The 14,981-nt window shown below is 40.1% G+C and overlaps 1 protein-coding gene across 1 annotated transcript in view; it reads left to right on the forward strand.

Moving 5' to 3' along the window:
* Window positions 1–13,199: 13,199 nt before the first annotated feature.
* The window catches only part of LOC140314437 (cGMP-dependent 3',5'-cyclic phosphodiesterase), a 159,609-nt gene continuing 157,827 nt past the window's right edge, over window positions 13,200–14,981 (forward strand). Inside the window, exon 1 of the mRNA XM_072392615.1 lies at window positions 13,200–13,432. Within this exon, the coding sequence (XP_072248716.1) occupies window positions 13,374–13,432 (59 nt within the window). The 5' untranslated portion in view covers window positions 13,200–13,373. The remainder of the gene's footprint in view (window positions 13,433–14,981) is intronic.

A 14,981-nucleotide genomic window follows, 5' to 3' on the forward strand; every position in this document is an offset into this window, starting at 1 on the left:
GGATTACAAGCCTTTTTAACGACTTTGTGATAGAGTCTTGTATTACAATTTTTAATGGATGGGGAAATCTTAATCAGAGTCTATGTCTTTGTTACACTTTGTTTTCAGCCATTGGTTTTTATTTTAAAATCACGTCATGTCTTTCGTTTTTAGGCTAAAATGACTTTTTAAGGGACAATGTTTGTTCTCATTTAATTCTTACACTTAAGAAGTGCTTATGAGCAGTAAGTGTGTGAGAGAGATTTTTCACCATCTAAAACAACTAAAACCTACTTTCACAACGGATCGATCAAACAATATGTTGTGGATATTTTCACCATTTCACTTCTGTATCAGTTAGTTGTTTACACTCCCAACACAGGGGATTTGGTCAAATAGTCAATTTTGTTTAGGAACTTTTCCAACTGAGTGAAATGACCCACAAATATCTAAACAGTAGCCATGATGGGAGCTGTTTGAATTCTCCAAATATTAAGGAGCAGAGCTCCAATGCTTCCTTTAAGATATCCTTCGGCATAGAATAGATTGGACCATCCCACGATTTCTTTGTGGTCGCAGTTTTCATGGCGATGCTTGACTTTTTTCATCCAGTTACCTGTCATTCGTGTTGATATCTCATATGTGATGTAGATCAACTTGGAGTAGCAATTTGATAAGATTGCAATAGACAGAGTATTTAAAGAATTTTTTGTAGAATAATTATTGAACAATTGCAGTTGCAGTGGTGCAGACCCACATCACTGTTTGCAGTAAGTGTGGTTGGATTCCAGTTGGAACGATCCTCTTTTCCAAGGACCTTAAGACTTTCTCCTGCCACCCTTCCTCAACCTTGTGATGCTTTTCAATGAGGTCAAGAAGAAGAGCTTAGGTGAAGACGATTGGTCATTTTTTGACGATTCAACTGTCCGTGCCGTGTTTCCAAACAATCAGGGTTCAAACACTGCGTGGATATATGTACCCAAATGTATTAGGATTCTCCAAATAACAGAGAATCTGACCAATGCCTTCTATGATCTTAAAAAACCCACATATACCCTCAAGGCTGTATTGGATATGGTGCTTAGGTGGTTAAAGTCATTTACATGGATTTTTACTATGCTCACACCAATTGGACTGTAGGGTCAAGACAAAGTCTTACACCACTTTCACCATTGTATGAGTGTATGTTGGGTTGGATCATCCCATTTCTCCCTCTGTGTGCTCAGCCATCTGCATTCTTCTTTTTATTTTCTTCAAGCCTCCTCTTGGTGATCTCCCACCTTACTCACAGACCCCCATCCTTCTAAAAATGTATAGGAAGTTGCCATCTTTGCTCCCAGTTCTTACAACTTTTACGTATCACCAAAGCCTCTATTCGGTTGATGAAAATGATTCTGCTTCCATGAAGAAATGTACAGCACTGTCTGCGATGTACACAAAATAAGTGCTTTCACAGCAGTTAAGTAAAACTACTTAAAAAACTGTGTAACTGCTGCTGACTGAGGTGCTGCCTGTCTTGGGTATGAAACCTTTGAGATATAAATGTCAAGAGTCGTATTTTCCTGGGTAAATAAAGATAAATGTTTAAAATAAATCTACAATGTAAAATATATACATATAAAAATAACTTTTTCAGTTGTTTCCACTTGCATCTTAGGTGTGTGGGCAATGAAAATGTTGCTCTGATGATCACGATGGGAGTTGCAATCATCAAAATGGAGCAAAGCACTCAGGACCAAGACTGTCTCCATTGTCATTTATGCATTTAAGGCACAATCTCCTTTTTTATCCACTTTCTTGTGCTGCTGAATTCAGTTCAAGGGCAGCAGAGGCGCCCACCAATCAAATTGCCCAAATAATTGTGTGTCGTATCTCCTGACTGATTGCTGCTGAAATTCAAAATCTATTGGTGTGAATCCTGCTTAAGCAGTGCTCCCTTGCAGTTAGAGGCCAGGGCTTTTAGCCCAAAAATGACCCTTTTAGTAGCCAGATAGGGCTGCCTCTGGTCTGAGGAGGAGTCAAGTTGAATGGGCAGGATTTACCAGCAACTTGTTATTTATTTCAGCTACAATACATTTTAAAAAAATTGAAAATCAATAGACAGGGTGATAGAAGATAGTAGGACTTGGCTCAGTATCTGACACAAGACTATATAGGGCCAATATGTTGTGGCTCTGCCACCAGATTCAGATTCAGTCAGCAAGGTAATATTTTTCCACCATTAATTAATTTTTTTGACTAAGAAGTGATGTTATTGAAATGTAGAGCTTTAACTCAGTTGTTCGTTGATAAGTTAACATTTACACTGACCAGTAAAATTATTTACTGCTGCTGTGGATTGTAAGTAAACTGGGCACGATGCCACTCTCAGCTTGAAAACAGCTGCAGCTTGGTGATGCCACATGAGTTTAAAAACAGATAATACAATAATTACCAGTTCAATCTGCTCAGTCTCCTCACATACTCTCGTTAACTGCAATTGCTCTCTTATCGCTGCTGAAATGCTTTCTGTTGCCGTGCAACCACCACAGATCCTTCAGTTTTTAATCCCAGCTATGTTGGCTGGAGGGCTGGGGGCTGGAGCCTATCGCAGTTGCCATCGGGTGAAAGTCTGGTTACACCTTGGACAGGTCGCCACGGGATGCATGTTTTTGGATGGTAGGAGGAAGCTGGAGAACCCACAGGGACAACATACAAACTCTACCCAGCCTGTCGCCTGTGAAATAGTCACGAAACATAATTTCTTTTTTTTATGCATGCTTTTCCTTCTTTTTTTGTCTGTCACACAGCAGGATTTTCAAAGTTTCACACTTGTATAGACGTCTGATTCGTGTGTCCAATGCGTTTTGTGTTTTTAATGTCAGCAGTGAAACTTGGCAGCCAGGAAATCCAGGAAAAAGATGAATTCATGCAATACATTACAGTATCTGTTTTACTGCAAGCTTTGATGTTTTCCTGACTTTAACCATCTGGTTTTTAACACCGAAACTGAACCAAGTTTTTTTTAATTACCTTACCCTAAAAAACTATGAACAATCTGAAAACAGCAAGTGAAAGTGTAAAGTTCGTCACTAAAACCCCTATCAGATTAAATTTGACTTTATCACATTTATTGAAGCATTGACAGCAAATACATATATTCACACATAAGGCTGGATCACATTGCTTTGGATCACAGCTTTACTTCAGATGTTAAAGCAATGTACAGTTTGTCTTTCCTTGATTTTTTTCTCACTGTCAAAGCTGACGTTTCAGCAGGTTCAGTGGGTTATCCAAAGATACCTTGATATGAGGAACAGAAGAGCCAAGGAAAAGAGATACTGACGGATATACATGCAACTTATATTTATGAGTGTACATGAACTTGTGCTCTAAAGAGGGGTCATAGTCTGTGTCAGGTCCTGTTTTTACAATTTCATACTAGGCGAGGTATGTTAATGGAGAGCTAAGCACAACTGTCTCATGTGATTTCCTTTAATTCTTGCTGCTAAATCAGCCGGCAGCCATCTGGCTCACTCTGAAACAAACACACGGTCTTTCTCTCACACTCTGAAACATATGAATGCACATTCTCATACACGAGCACACACAACAAACTCAGTGGGAAAGACAACCTGAGGGCATGTAGTCAGAGGGAGGAGAAGACAGGCTAAAATGACCGTAACTCCCAGTTGATGCACCAGTCAGACGATTCACACACATATATACACACACAACTGACAAAATGATGGAAATGTCTGCTTTATTTATTCATTTATTTTCAATAAGCGTGCTGAGTAAAGCCATCAATCTAGTGCCATGTTTTGGTCTGTCTTTTAGGTATTACTAAACTCATTTGAGGCTGCTGAGCAACCCCCAGTACATGTGAGTCCACTAAAAGTGGCCAGTCTATTTTGGCCACTTTAAACATACAATTGAATTAACTAATGGTGTTATTGTTGGCAGCTGTTAGGTTTCCCCCCTTGGTTCAAAAGATTTCTCTGATAATACATTAAAGCCCAGTATAGCATATATGGTGCTGAGCCTCTGGCTGGGGTCAAAAAAAGGATGTTCATGTGACACAAGCAAAGAGCACAAAAAAGATGAACCATTATGCTGTGAAAAATTAATATTAACACCCACAGCTAGAAACAGCTTCAGCACATGACTAAGTGTGGTCAGCTGGCTCTGTGCTGACATGAAGCTTAAACACTACTGGTTTTGTTGAATTTTAGAATATTTTCCACTGCATGGCCACAGTTAAGTTTCCATTTCAAATAAAGTACTGTAAGACATCGCAACGCTTTACAGGTCTCTGTCTCCATCACAACAGTTTACATTTCCGGGACGCTTTAATACGGTGACTAATGATCAGACCAGATTGGTGATATCAGTGTCTCACTACTGAGCAAAGCTGCACAAAGTCACACACTCTGCTGCAGTGTGTGACTTTAATCCCCTCATCCAAATCTACTATATGACAACAACTTAATTCCGACAGATTAATGAAAAAATAGTGGGTTTTAAAGAGAGTTTTATCATTCAGTGCCACGACAGTTGTTTGAAATGACAATGTGACCCTGAAAAAAATGCTGCAGATTTGTACAAAAAGCAGCCACTCAGCAGATACAGACCGAAGTCCCAGTGGCCTGTTTCGAGCTTTGAATCACTACAAAATCTCCTGGATAACTTGCATTGAATCTTTTTAAGCCTCTTCTTGCATCCTCATAAGTTATGCATCAAAAGCAGCCTGGTTGGTAATTTAAATGTGCACTCAGGAATTAGTTAATTGAGAGGATGATATGGCAAGCACCACTTTTTTTATGATTCCTGAGTATTTTACATTCTGTATCTCTTGCAGTTGTGTTATTAACAGGATCTTCTCCAGCTTAGTCAGAGAGGCGAGAGTGGTGTCAGTACAGTTGTAGATCACTGAAAAATATGCAGAACTACGGTATGCACATGCACTATATATATATAAACATATGCCGTCATCATGTGACTGCCTGCAAGAAATATAATGATTCTAAGAATGCAACACATACTTAAAGAGACTTTTTACATGGAGTTCACTGCGCTTGTAGCCCTGAGCTAGCAGGAACAAGGTATCCTAGGAAGATGAACATGTTGAAAAAGGCTTTAATTAGTTTTGGGAGAACTTAGCCCTGGGAGGAGGATAACACTGGGCTATAAGTTGCTGCAGTAAAACCACAAAAGATCAAGTGAAGATGGCAGCAGCCACAGGGATTTTGAGCTAATGCCGTGTTTTGATTGCCATGAGAAGAAGCTTAAGGATAGCTGGAATGGCAGCATTGGAGAATGGAGGTGTGAAGAAGAGAGAAGAAGGAAGTTAAGGATGACGGAGAGGAAAAGATGGAGAGATTGAGGGATACGGGAAAGGCATTAAAACAAGCACAGCAGTAATGCAGGGCAGAAGGATGTAAGGAAAGTGCAAGTAGGGGAACGCAGATGGAGAAAAAAGGGGATTAAATAAGGAGGAATAGATAGAATGTGTGGGAAAGTTTTTATTTGATAGCTTTTGTTTTATTCCTTTCAAGTCTTGTGGTTTATCCAAACCTTCAAAAAACACCAGTCATCTGTTTCTAAACACCCTGATCTCACAACAGTTGTGTGTGTTTCTGTCATGGCTGGATCGTTTTTTTGCATTGTTTCCAAATAAGATGGAACTTATGCCAGGTTTAATGCCCAAACCGTACCAGATTGTATGTGACAGTGAAAGTACAAGAGTGAACACAAAAATGAAGTGTATAAGTAAATTGCAAAATATGAAGTTTAAATCAACATACACGTTGACAAAGACAAAAACAAAAGATTGGGGTGAAATGGCAAAATCTGCCACTTGCTCAGAGATGGACAGGCTGTTGATGATATGGTTTATATGTATGACAATGGTCCAGTCACTGTCTTGTAATGTAATGCACGTCCTTGTTCTATGTATAATGTTTTAAAGACTATTAATTGTTTTTGAAATGGTAGTGATCAGATAGCAACATGTGATCAACTGTATGTACAAAAAAGCAAAGTTTTCTGCATCTTCATTCAATCTTTACACCCATGTTAGCTAATTTATGCAGACCCCTAGCCGCAGGGTCTTGTAAGCAAAAAAAGGCTTTTTGTCTTTTACACAATCGGCATGATTACATAAATGGTTGTCAGCTCAACTATGCAAATTTAACTAGACCACTAGCCTCGTCCGAGTATACACTGAAGTACGTCTGATGCAATGCTCTGTGGAGAAAATGTTCAAGACATTTTGCTGCTTCTTACTTATTCACTGAGAGCATCGTCCATGTAAGAATAGTGAGTTAATTGCACTTGTCTTGAAGCGATTTGAATGGTGCTTTTATCAGATGATGCAAAAGCTATCAAATCGGAATTTTTAAGGAACACAGAGACGATCTGGAAATATGCGAGTTGACATAGTCTTAATTGGCTGAAATCTGTCACCAATTCTGACTCGTTTAGCTGCTTGACAAAAGTAAATGGAAAAAACATGAATGATAGCAGCTTTATTTGGCTGTGTCATCACACACTTACATCTTTCAGTATCTTTTTGTGAAAACAAAAAGATACAAAATGACAGAGCACATACAGAGCGCCTTTGACTTCAATCTCACAATTGAAAACATATAAATGATTGAAAGAGCTGCACATAAGCCTCAGTCTTTTCTCCTCGACAACTTGTTAAAGGAAAGACTTTAATAAGCTGTCTGCTCCAATGTGGCAACGTTTACATAAGTCATATTTCTCAGGCCCTACTTTCTGTCTTAATTCCTGTGAAAGTAGTGAAACTAATGCGTTTTTCATACACTGCTTTTGCATTTTGGCTGAGTTTATGTTCAATAGATACTGACACGGTGTAATATGTCACATGATGTTGCTTGTCTTAGCTTGGATTTACCTAATTTTAAGACTTAGTAAGCACCATATGATTTATTCTTTAATCATGTCCTGCTATTTAAGACCACAGAATTGAAGGAGGGTGTACTTTCTTTTTTACAGGACTGTAGAGAGTGCCAATACAATTATAATTTGGACTTGGTAGAGCATAAAATTGGGTGGAAGAATTATACACACGCACACATTCAGTGGGTTGCACAAGTCGGTGGTTGTTTTTTTTTTTTTTTGCTGATTCCAGTGTAAGAATATAAATATATTTATGGCATTGAATTGCTCAGCGGGGTAGCGAAGTAACTGAGAAGACACAGTAGTGGTTTCAGTAACAACATATCTAACCTTGCTTGTAAAGGCAGGAAGGCTACCCAACAGATGGCCAGTTCATGTCACAACATGGACAAAACTTTCATTTTGGCACTTGGACACTGAAAAGGTAATAATTTGAAGTTAAAAATGTTTTGTGGAGATGGTCCCACAGGGGAGGCAATAATGGGTGAAAGTCGTGCATTCTGTACTACTTCCTCCTATTATGGACTTCCAATATAGTTTCATATGCTCAAGTACATGAAAAAGGGAAAAGTCGTATTTAAAAACATTAATCAACAGATTGATTTAGATGGTGATTTTACGACCTACCGTTAGATTGTACCGGTTTGAAAAAATTTATTTTTCTGAACTTTGAGGTCCCTGATTTGTCATCTTTATGACGGTCGAGATAAAGCCTGCTTTAGGCAACAGAAGCTATTCAGTTAATCAGTAAGTCTATATTAGAAATAAATCTCATGACTGCTTCAATGTGTTGGGTTGATAGCATCGAGTTTTTGCAGTTCCCTGAGGGACTACAGAGCACTTATGCAACCTTTACCCTTTTTCTGCCAAAATGCTCTGATAAATCAATTTAATGCCAAGTACCAAGGAAAAAAGAAGTGGTTAGAGAGTGGAGTTAAGCGTTTAGCAGCGACATAGCCAGGCATTTCGCTCAGGAGTCTGTTCCAGAAACAGCTGAAGGTGGAGTGAGTATAGAAGACTTAAATACCTTGAAAAAAAAAGCCCAAAAGAATGATAACTTTGCTCTCAATCTGATAGGTGTGTAGATGGCCGGTGTAGATGGCCGGGCCAAAACAAGTTTGTCAGATCTGCTAAAATGCTACTATAATATATAATACAAGTTTAGAACAAGGAAATTATGGCCTTCATGGTTAAAAATAATATTAAAATATAAAGTTGATTTTAAAACTGATAGAGAGTAATCCTTAAGTCAAGAGAAAGACACAAGATCCTTGTAAACATTCAGAAGAGGGATTCAATGGAGACTTAGAAAACAGGAAACTGAGTTTGAGACCCTGTTGTAGTTTTGCCACGTTTCACTTTGTTTTCAGTCATTCACTTTTTTCTTTCACTCTCATTTGATGTTTTCGGCACTGTGCGGTTATGTACAGGGGTTACAACTTCCTGTTTAGGTTTAGGAACTTAAACTATGTTCTTTTGAATACACAATTTATCTCTAATCCCTTGCTACAGTAATAACTGATGCCAAAAAGCCACCCTTTTTTAAGTATAAGAAACGACAGGGGCTCAGGCAGTATAGCACAACGTCAGAGTGAGAACAAGCAGGTGTAAAACTTTTTCCACTAAGATGCTTAAATAATCCTCTTATTTGAGCATGTCTTTGATACATTCAACAACTCCTGGAGCAGAGTTAGCAAAGCAGCCCTTCACCATGAAAGAACCTACGTTATGCTATGCTGTAGATAGGTAGTTCTTTCTCTCGTGGGCTTCCGTAATCATTTCGAACCAGTGCATTGTAATCCAAAAGACCTACTTGGCTTTTGTCTGTAAGCATGTTAACATTTCATATTAACAGCCTTCTGCATCATTGTTATAAAGAAGGAAGAAACAATCCCCCCCTTTACATGCAGTAAAAAATCCCAATTTATTACATGCTATAACTGAAAGTTAGGCACAGGTGAAACTTATCATTTCATTGTTTGTGTAACTGCTTTTAATCAATAAAAGGGGTGTCAATAACTTGCCCTGTGATGGACTAGTGACCTGCCAGTGGGAAAGCCTACCTGCTGCCTGATGGCAGCTGGGATAGGCTTCAGCTTTAAAGCTTTGTTTAAATGCCTAAGGATGAACTCAAGGTGTCTTCTCCTTATTACTTCCAGAGTGTTTCTTTTCCTCCTCAAATTGTAGGTCGCAGACTTCACTGCAGCTTGTCACTTGTTACCTGTCACCAACCTGACACTGGGTTTGCAGAACAAGTGAGAAAAGATGTGAGAAAGAAGGTGTAAGTGTGTGCTGTTGGGGCAAGGTGCTGCAGCCTGCTACATTTAAGCAGAATGTTTCGGGGACAAAACTGCACACCAGCACTGTCAAGGAGATCTGCAGGGAAATGTGTGTGGATTTGTTGAGAGACTCCAAAAAAGCAGGAAGCTCAAGCAAAAAACATCCACTTCTTTTCCCCAGTCCAGGCTAAAGCATGTGATCTGAGTCATATCTAAGTGAGAGCAAATATTTACTTGTGGGTAACAGGTCATTTTCGAAGATATCCAAGGTGCATATCACCAAGGCTCATCACTTACCGATTTTTAGCATTATGCTCTAATACTATATACTACTCTTTACTGACACTCATATGTCTGCTGCAGGACTACAGCTCATAGCTATGTTTCAACAATCTATATTGAAGCCAGTTGTAAACTAGCATTATTACAAATATCATGGCCTAACAGAACTGTTTACCAATCAGGCCACGGGCAAAGAAAGGATCATAAATAATTCAGTGCAGTCGGCACTTTCAAATTCCAGGAAGTATCAAAGACTTGTGGATCAGGCTGGCTGTAAATGTCAGTAAACACTCCAAGTTGAGCGCAGTGGCTCTAATAGGGTTCTGATGTAATCATCTTGAGGAGCAACGCTGAAAAACTCAATCAACTGAAGTGCGACATGCTTTCTTTTCCCTGTACAGCTTTGTTGGCTCTCAACACAGCATCAGGATTTCAGTTTCATAGTCATGAAACTTTAAATTGATGTCAAGGGAATTTTCTACTCTGGCTGTTTTCTCTACCTTATCTGATTCAAAGGTCTTGATCAGACCTTACGGTGGGACACTCACCATGATCCAGTGGTGGTATTGATTCCACTGAAGCACATCTCACATTATGTCTGGCCTTTTATTGCTTGGTAAAAACACATTTTTCACTGCTTTCCACTTCCAACCAAGGGCGTACGAATGAGTTTAACATTAGGGGAGGGGGGCACATATCGGAAACCTGACAGCTATAAAATCATTTATGGGTGGGACAAATGTGCCTGTCTCCAATATGTCCCCCCCGGTTCCTACGCCTCTGCTTCCAACACATTTGATTTGGACTCACAGGGGATGAAAAGGCTCTAATTTTAGTGTTATGTAACAAACAAATCAGTTTTTAATGAGGGAGAGTCTGTTCAGGGTCACATTAATGGGTCGCTTCAGCTTTAGTTGCATTTCAAAGGAGTTCAGAAATGAACCGAAATCTTCCTCCGTTTTGCTCATCAGTTTCAGCTTATTTACAGAAGCAGCTCTGTTCTTTGTGTTTGAGCACAAACTGGAACAACAGGAATTTCCTCTCTCATAAAAATAAGCTTCACTGCATTTTATTGCAGAGCACTGCTCACCAAACACTGCTGTCACACTACAGCTGCTGCTCCTTATTGACCCCCGTTGTGCTGGGAAGCCTTCTACAGTTTTTCAAGCAAGACAAAGGTACAAATTTAGCCTTGATATGGTTCACGTCCGTGCTCATCAACATTTGCTACATGTTTTGCAAAGGTTGCACACATCCTGCAGTGAAATAGAAGCATCAGTCAGTTGGAATTGAAAATCTTTGAGTAAAATGTAAAACATACCAGAAAAACAAATAAAAAAAATCTCAATTTCTCTGTAGATTCATCATGGATAAACTCCATCGCAGTTGCATTCTCCAGCTGGTGGTGAGTGAAGACTTTTCTTTCACCCAAGTTCACCATGGTGGTAATATGACTTGCATTCTACTTCACTTGGCTGCAGCTCTTTTTTATTACCGTCACCCCTGTGTTTCTCTTTCTCTCCCACCTCTCGTGCCTTCTGTCACATGCTTCCGTTGTCGCTTCATCGTGTTTCTCTCTTTTTCGTTCTCTCTGTTAATTGCGCTGAGACGCCTCTTTTGTGTATTTTCTAAATTGCTACCCTATGAAATCTAGCACCATCTACTTCAAGTAGTAGAAAAGAGGAACAATTTACTTGAACACACAAGGACTGTAAGGATGGATAGACACACTGGGTTATATTTCCACAGGCACGCCAGCTCTAATTTTTGCATCTCTTCTTGTCTTTCTCTATTACAGTGAGATGGTCTGGCTTGAATCACATTTTACCTATTTGGATAGTAATATGGAGAACATCCATATGCCACAAACTGGGAATAAACAGACTTTCTGCTAAGGCCTGAATGCAGCCAAGGCAGGTCTGTAATTGCCATAAATGTGAGGTCATGTCCTCACTTTTTGTACATTTGTATTTGTCAAAATATTACAGAGTGGGAGGACTGCCATTGTTAGGTGCTATTTTGGTCAATCGTGTTGGACTTCAGTCTCTGTTTTTTGCGAAGGACTTCATCATTTCACATTGTAAAATTGACCCATCAACAAACGTTTACTACCAATATAGTTTTCATTCATGTCAGCACACTGTAAATAAGTCACTGAGCAACTGATAAGGTGCATTTCTGTGTCCCAGTTACGTATTTTGAGGGTGCTGAGTCCAGGAGACATTGAACTTTCTGTAACAGCGTGTCAAAGATATGTGATATTAAGTACTGCATTATAAGCTGATGTGCAGCATTTATTAACATGCTGTACGTCAGGTGTTTTAACATGTCACAGCAGAAAAAATGACAGATATAACTGATAAGATAAGTAGCTTTTTCTTACCAAAGGTCAGTGGTCTAGCTTTTGCTCATAGAGACTAACCCATACATTGCATAGAGGCATTTAATACATATGACTACTTATTGATGTGAGTAGTTACAAGTCTGTTATTGCTGTAGTGACAACTATCAGTGTTTGACATGTCAGGCTACACTTTCTCCCCAACCTATTCAAATGAAAGACATTCATTGTTCAGCCAAGAACCAGAAAACAAACGGCAGCCGTGTAAAGACACAAGCCACTACAACATTAACATGAGCGCAACACTGGACTAACAACGTTACAATCATGGACACCCTGACCAATCACGCATGTGTTTGTAGTTCTGACTAATTAGCCCTCCGCTCAGGCTGAAGTTGGGTGGAGGATATCTTGAGGTCACCAAACCCATGAACTATATAATAATGCTTGAAATTCTGAAAATGAATTGATGATGAACATGTGCGGCCAATCAAGCAGAAATATCCGGGTTGTCAGTCTATCACAGTGTGGGTGCGCTCACAAGCCTCTGGTGGAGAGGCAATCAGGCAAAAATAATTGTAAACACCTGTGGTACTCATGGCTGCACGATGCAGGATGTTTAATATGGAATCCAATACTTATTTTCTTTTTCGTCGTGCGTGATTGTGCGCAAAAAAAAAATCTTAACTAGCACAATAAGACAGCTGACATCTGAAACCGTGTGGAGGATATTTTAAGCACTTGTGGAGAAACACTCCCAAGTCTCCTGTTTCACTATGCAATGCGCTTGTAGTGGATCCCTGCTGCTCGTCTCTGTGTACTTGGGAGGCCATATATGGCAGACGATGTGTGGTGGACCTTGAGACCTGCAGTGTCCCGTGATTGACACTCGTGGAGCGCAGCGTGGTGTACAATGAAACCCTGTCGGCTTGAGCCGATAAAATCTCTGTTAGAGGGGAGAGGTATCAATTTAAGATATTGTCCTGTCGCATAGCCTTCATAAAGTATATATCAAATAGTATTCAGTGTGCGAATTGAGTGAAAATTGAGTAAAAATGCACAGCTGGGGTATGTGGATACACCGTGAAAGTTGAATATTAACAACACAACTTTAATTTCTACGGATGGATTAGCTACTGCGCGTGGAAGAGCAGGAAATGGCAAGAAGAAAATTGTTTTGGGCCGCTCGAGAAGGAGTGACGTGTCTCAGCTTCGGTTTGACTGACGCCTCTTTGACTTTTGATGCGTCCATGTGGAGTTGAGCGTGAAAACACCGGGTGAGCTCTCCCCCCTGTCTCTTTGCTCAGCTGTTATATCCTCGCTCACCACAGCTCGAGTATCAGTTACTGGGTCCCGACCAATCCCCGCGCGCTGTCAGAGCTCGAGAGAAGAGCAGACGGAGAGAGGCTGGCAGATTGGGAAGAGAGCGAGAGGAGCACACACCCAGTAATCTATCCATCTATAACCTATCCTCCTTCACCCCTCCAAGCCGACTCGCACGCTGCTCTCACTCCTTCCCCTCGTCCGCCAGGTCTCCCTGACTGCAGCTGTTTGGTTTAACAAGAAGGCGAGAGGCAGGATGCGCGATGGGACAGGCGTGCGGACACGCGCTCCTCTGTCGTAGCCAACCGCCGTCCTCTGAGATGTAAGTGTGTCTTGTAACTATCTATGCCGGGTCTGGTGTTTGTCTCCTGAAGCCTTTGCTACTTCTCTGCACAGCTCTGTAGCTGGTGAGGCACATGGCGTCTAGCAGAAAGACAAATACAGCGAGTGTGTGCACCGTAGTAGTGCGAGTGTGACCTGCTGGGTGTCAGCCACCCCCCCCTCCTACTGACAGCGGCAATGAATACCCCATGAACTGCCATGATGTCCCGCTGTAATATAACCAAAATGTTCTGTCAGAGTGCCTATCTTCTCCACAGATAATTTAGTGACCTTATCGTGCCTTTTTATCTTCAGGCTATCATAACAGTACTCAGACAGGCTGCTCTTTCCCTAATATTCCTACAGGAACGGATCCATTTGCTGTCATATCGCTACTAATTGAATTCTGTCTGTTAAAAACGTCATGTTAAAACGTATTTTTTAAAGACTGACTTTGAGCAAACCATATTATACTGAATAGGAAACTTAGCCCCACTCAAACTCTAACACAAACTGTCTCTCTTTCCTTCAGCACCCTCCATAAATGGTTCATAAGCTATAACTAATAGCATTATAAATGTTTTAAAGAATAATCTAGTAGCCTAATACTTTATATATGAGTCACAAGTCTTTTATACATACATACATATATATGTAAAACATATATATGGGTTGTATACCCCACAAGTGCGGGTTGCCAGGTTGTGGAAACTTGGCTAATGTGTGCGTTTGACCTGGAAAAGGGTTGCGAAGGCAACTTCACTGAAGTGCATTAACTTCACCGACATATGCCACTAGTCTATGATCAGAAATAAAGAATAAAAGTGATACAAACGATGTCTTTCAACCGAGCAGCCTAACCTTGCTCAAGTTTAAACAATCTGTAAGGTTCCCTTAAGATATAAGTGTATTTATCATCCCTATATGACTAAATTTGCGATACTTTACATAATTCTTTTTCAGCATGAAGCAAGGTTTTTTTTTAATTTTTTCATCAGTTTTCATTTCTGAGGCTGATTTCTATGTTCATAGAGGATTAGTAAATAAGTGCTACGGATCAAAGGGAGCTGTCATGATCATTATAATAATTGGCTGCGTTATTTGAACCAACAAAGCAGCTCAGTGTTACTTCCCAACTTAGCGTGTTTGTTATGTCTTGAGGACACGTCAGAGAGCCGTTCACTAAACTCTAATCATTGGGACTGTTGAGTGTTTGACTGCACCGTTTTTTTGCATTAATGGTGTAGCTGCAGTGTTTGTCCCCTCTGTGCTTGCCATGAGTCTTCCTCAAGGGCGCTGGTCTAAAAAAAAAAAAAAAAGAGAGAAGAGAAGAGAAGAGAAGAGTTTTTAAATGCCAAGGCCATGCTCGGTGTTAAACTAAGTGTTAGTTGATGAAGTACAACACTCCTGAGATTTATCTCAAATTAAAGCGACGCCTCTGCTGCTAATGGTGCTGAGTGATTGTGATCAAGCATGCGCCCGATCAAATAACATGTGCGCCCTTTATCCCTGAGATCTTCCCTTAGGATTTACACACTGTGTTTTATTAT

The sequence above is a fragment of the Leuresthes tenuis genome, unplaced genomic scaffold, assembly GCF_036924035.1.
Source record: "Leuresthes tenuis unplaced genomic scaffold, fLeuTen1.0.hap1 SCAF_9, whole genome shotgun sequence".
In the NCBI taxonomy this organism is placed as follows: domain Eukaryota; kingdom Metazoa; phylum Chordata; class Actinopteri; order Atheriniformes; family Atherinopsidae; genus Leuresthes; species Leuresthes tenuis.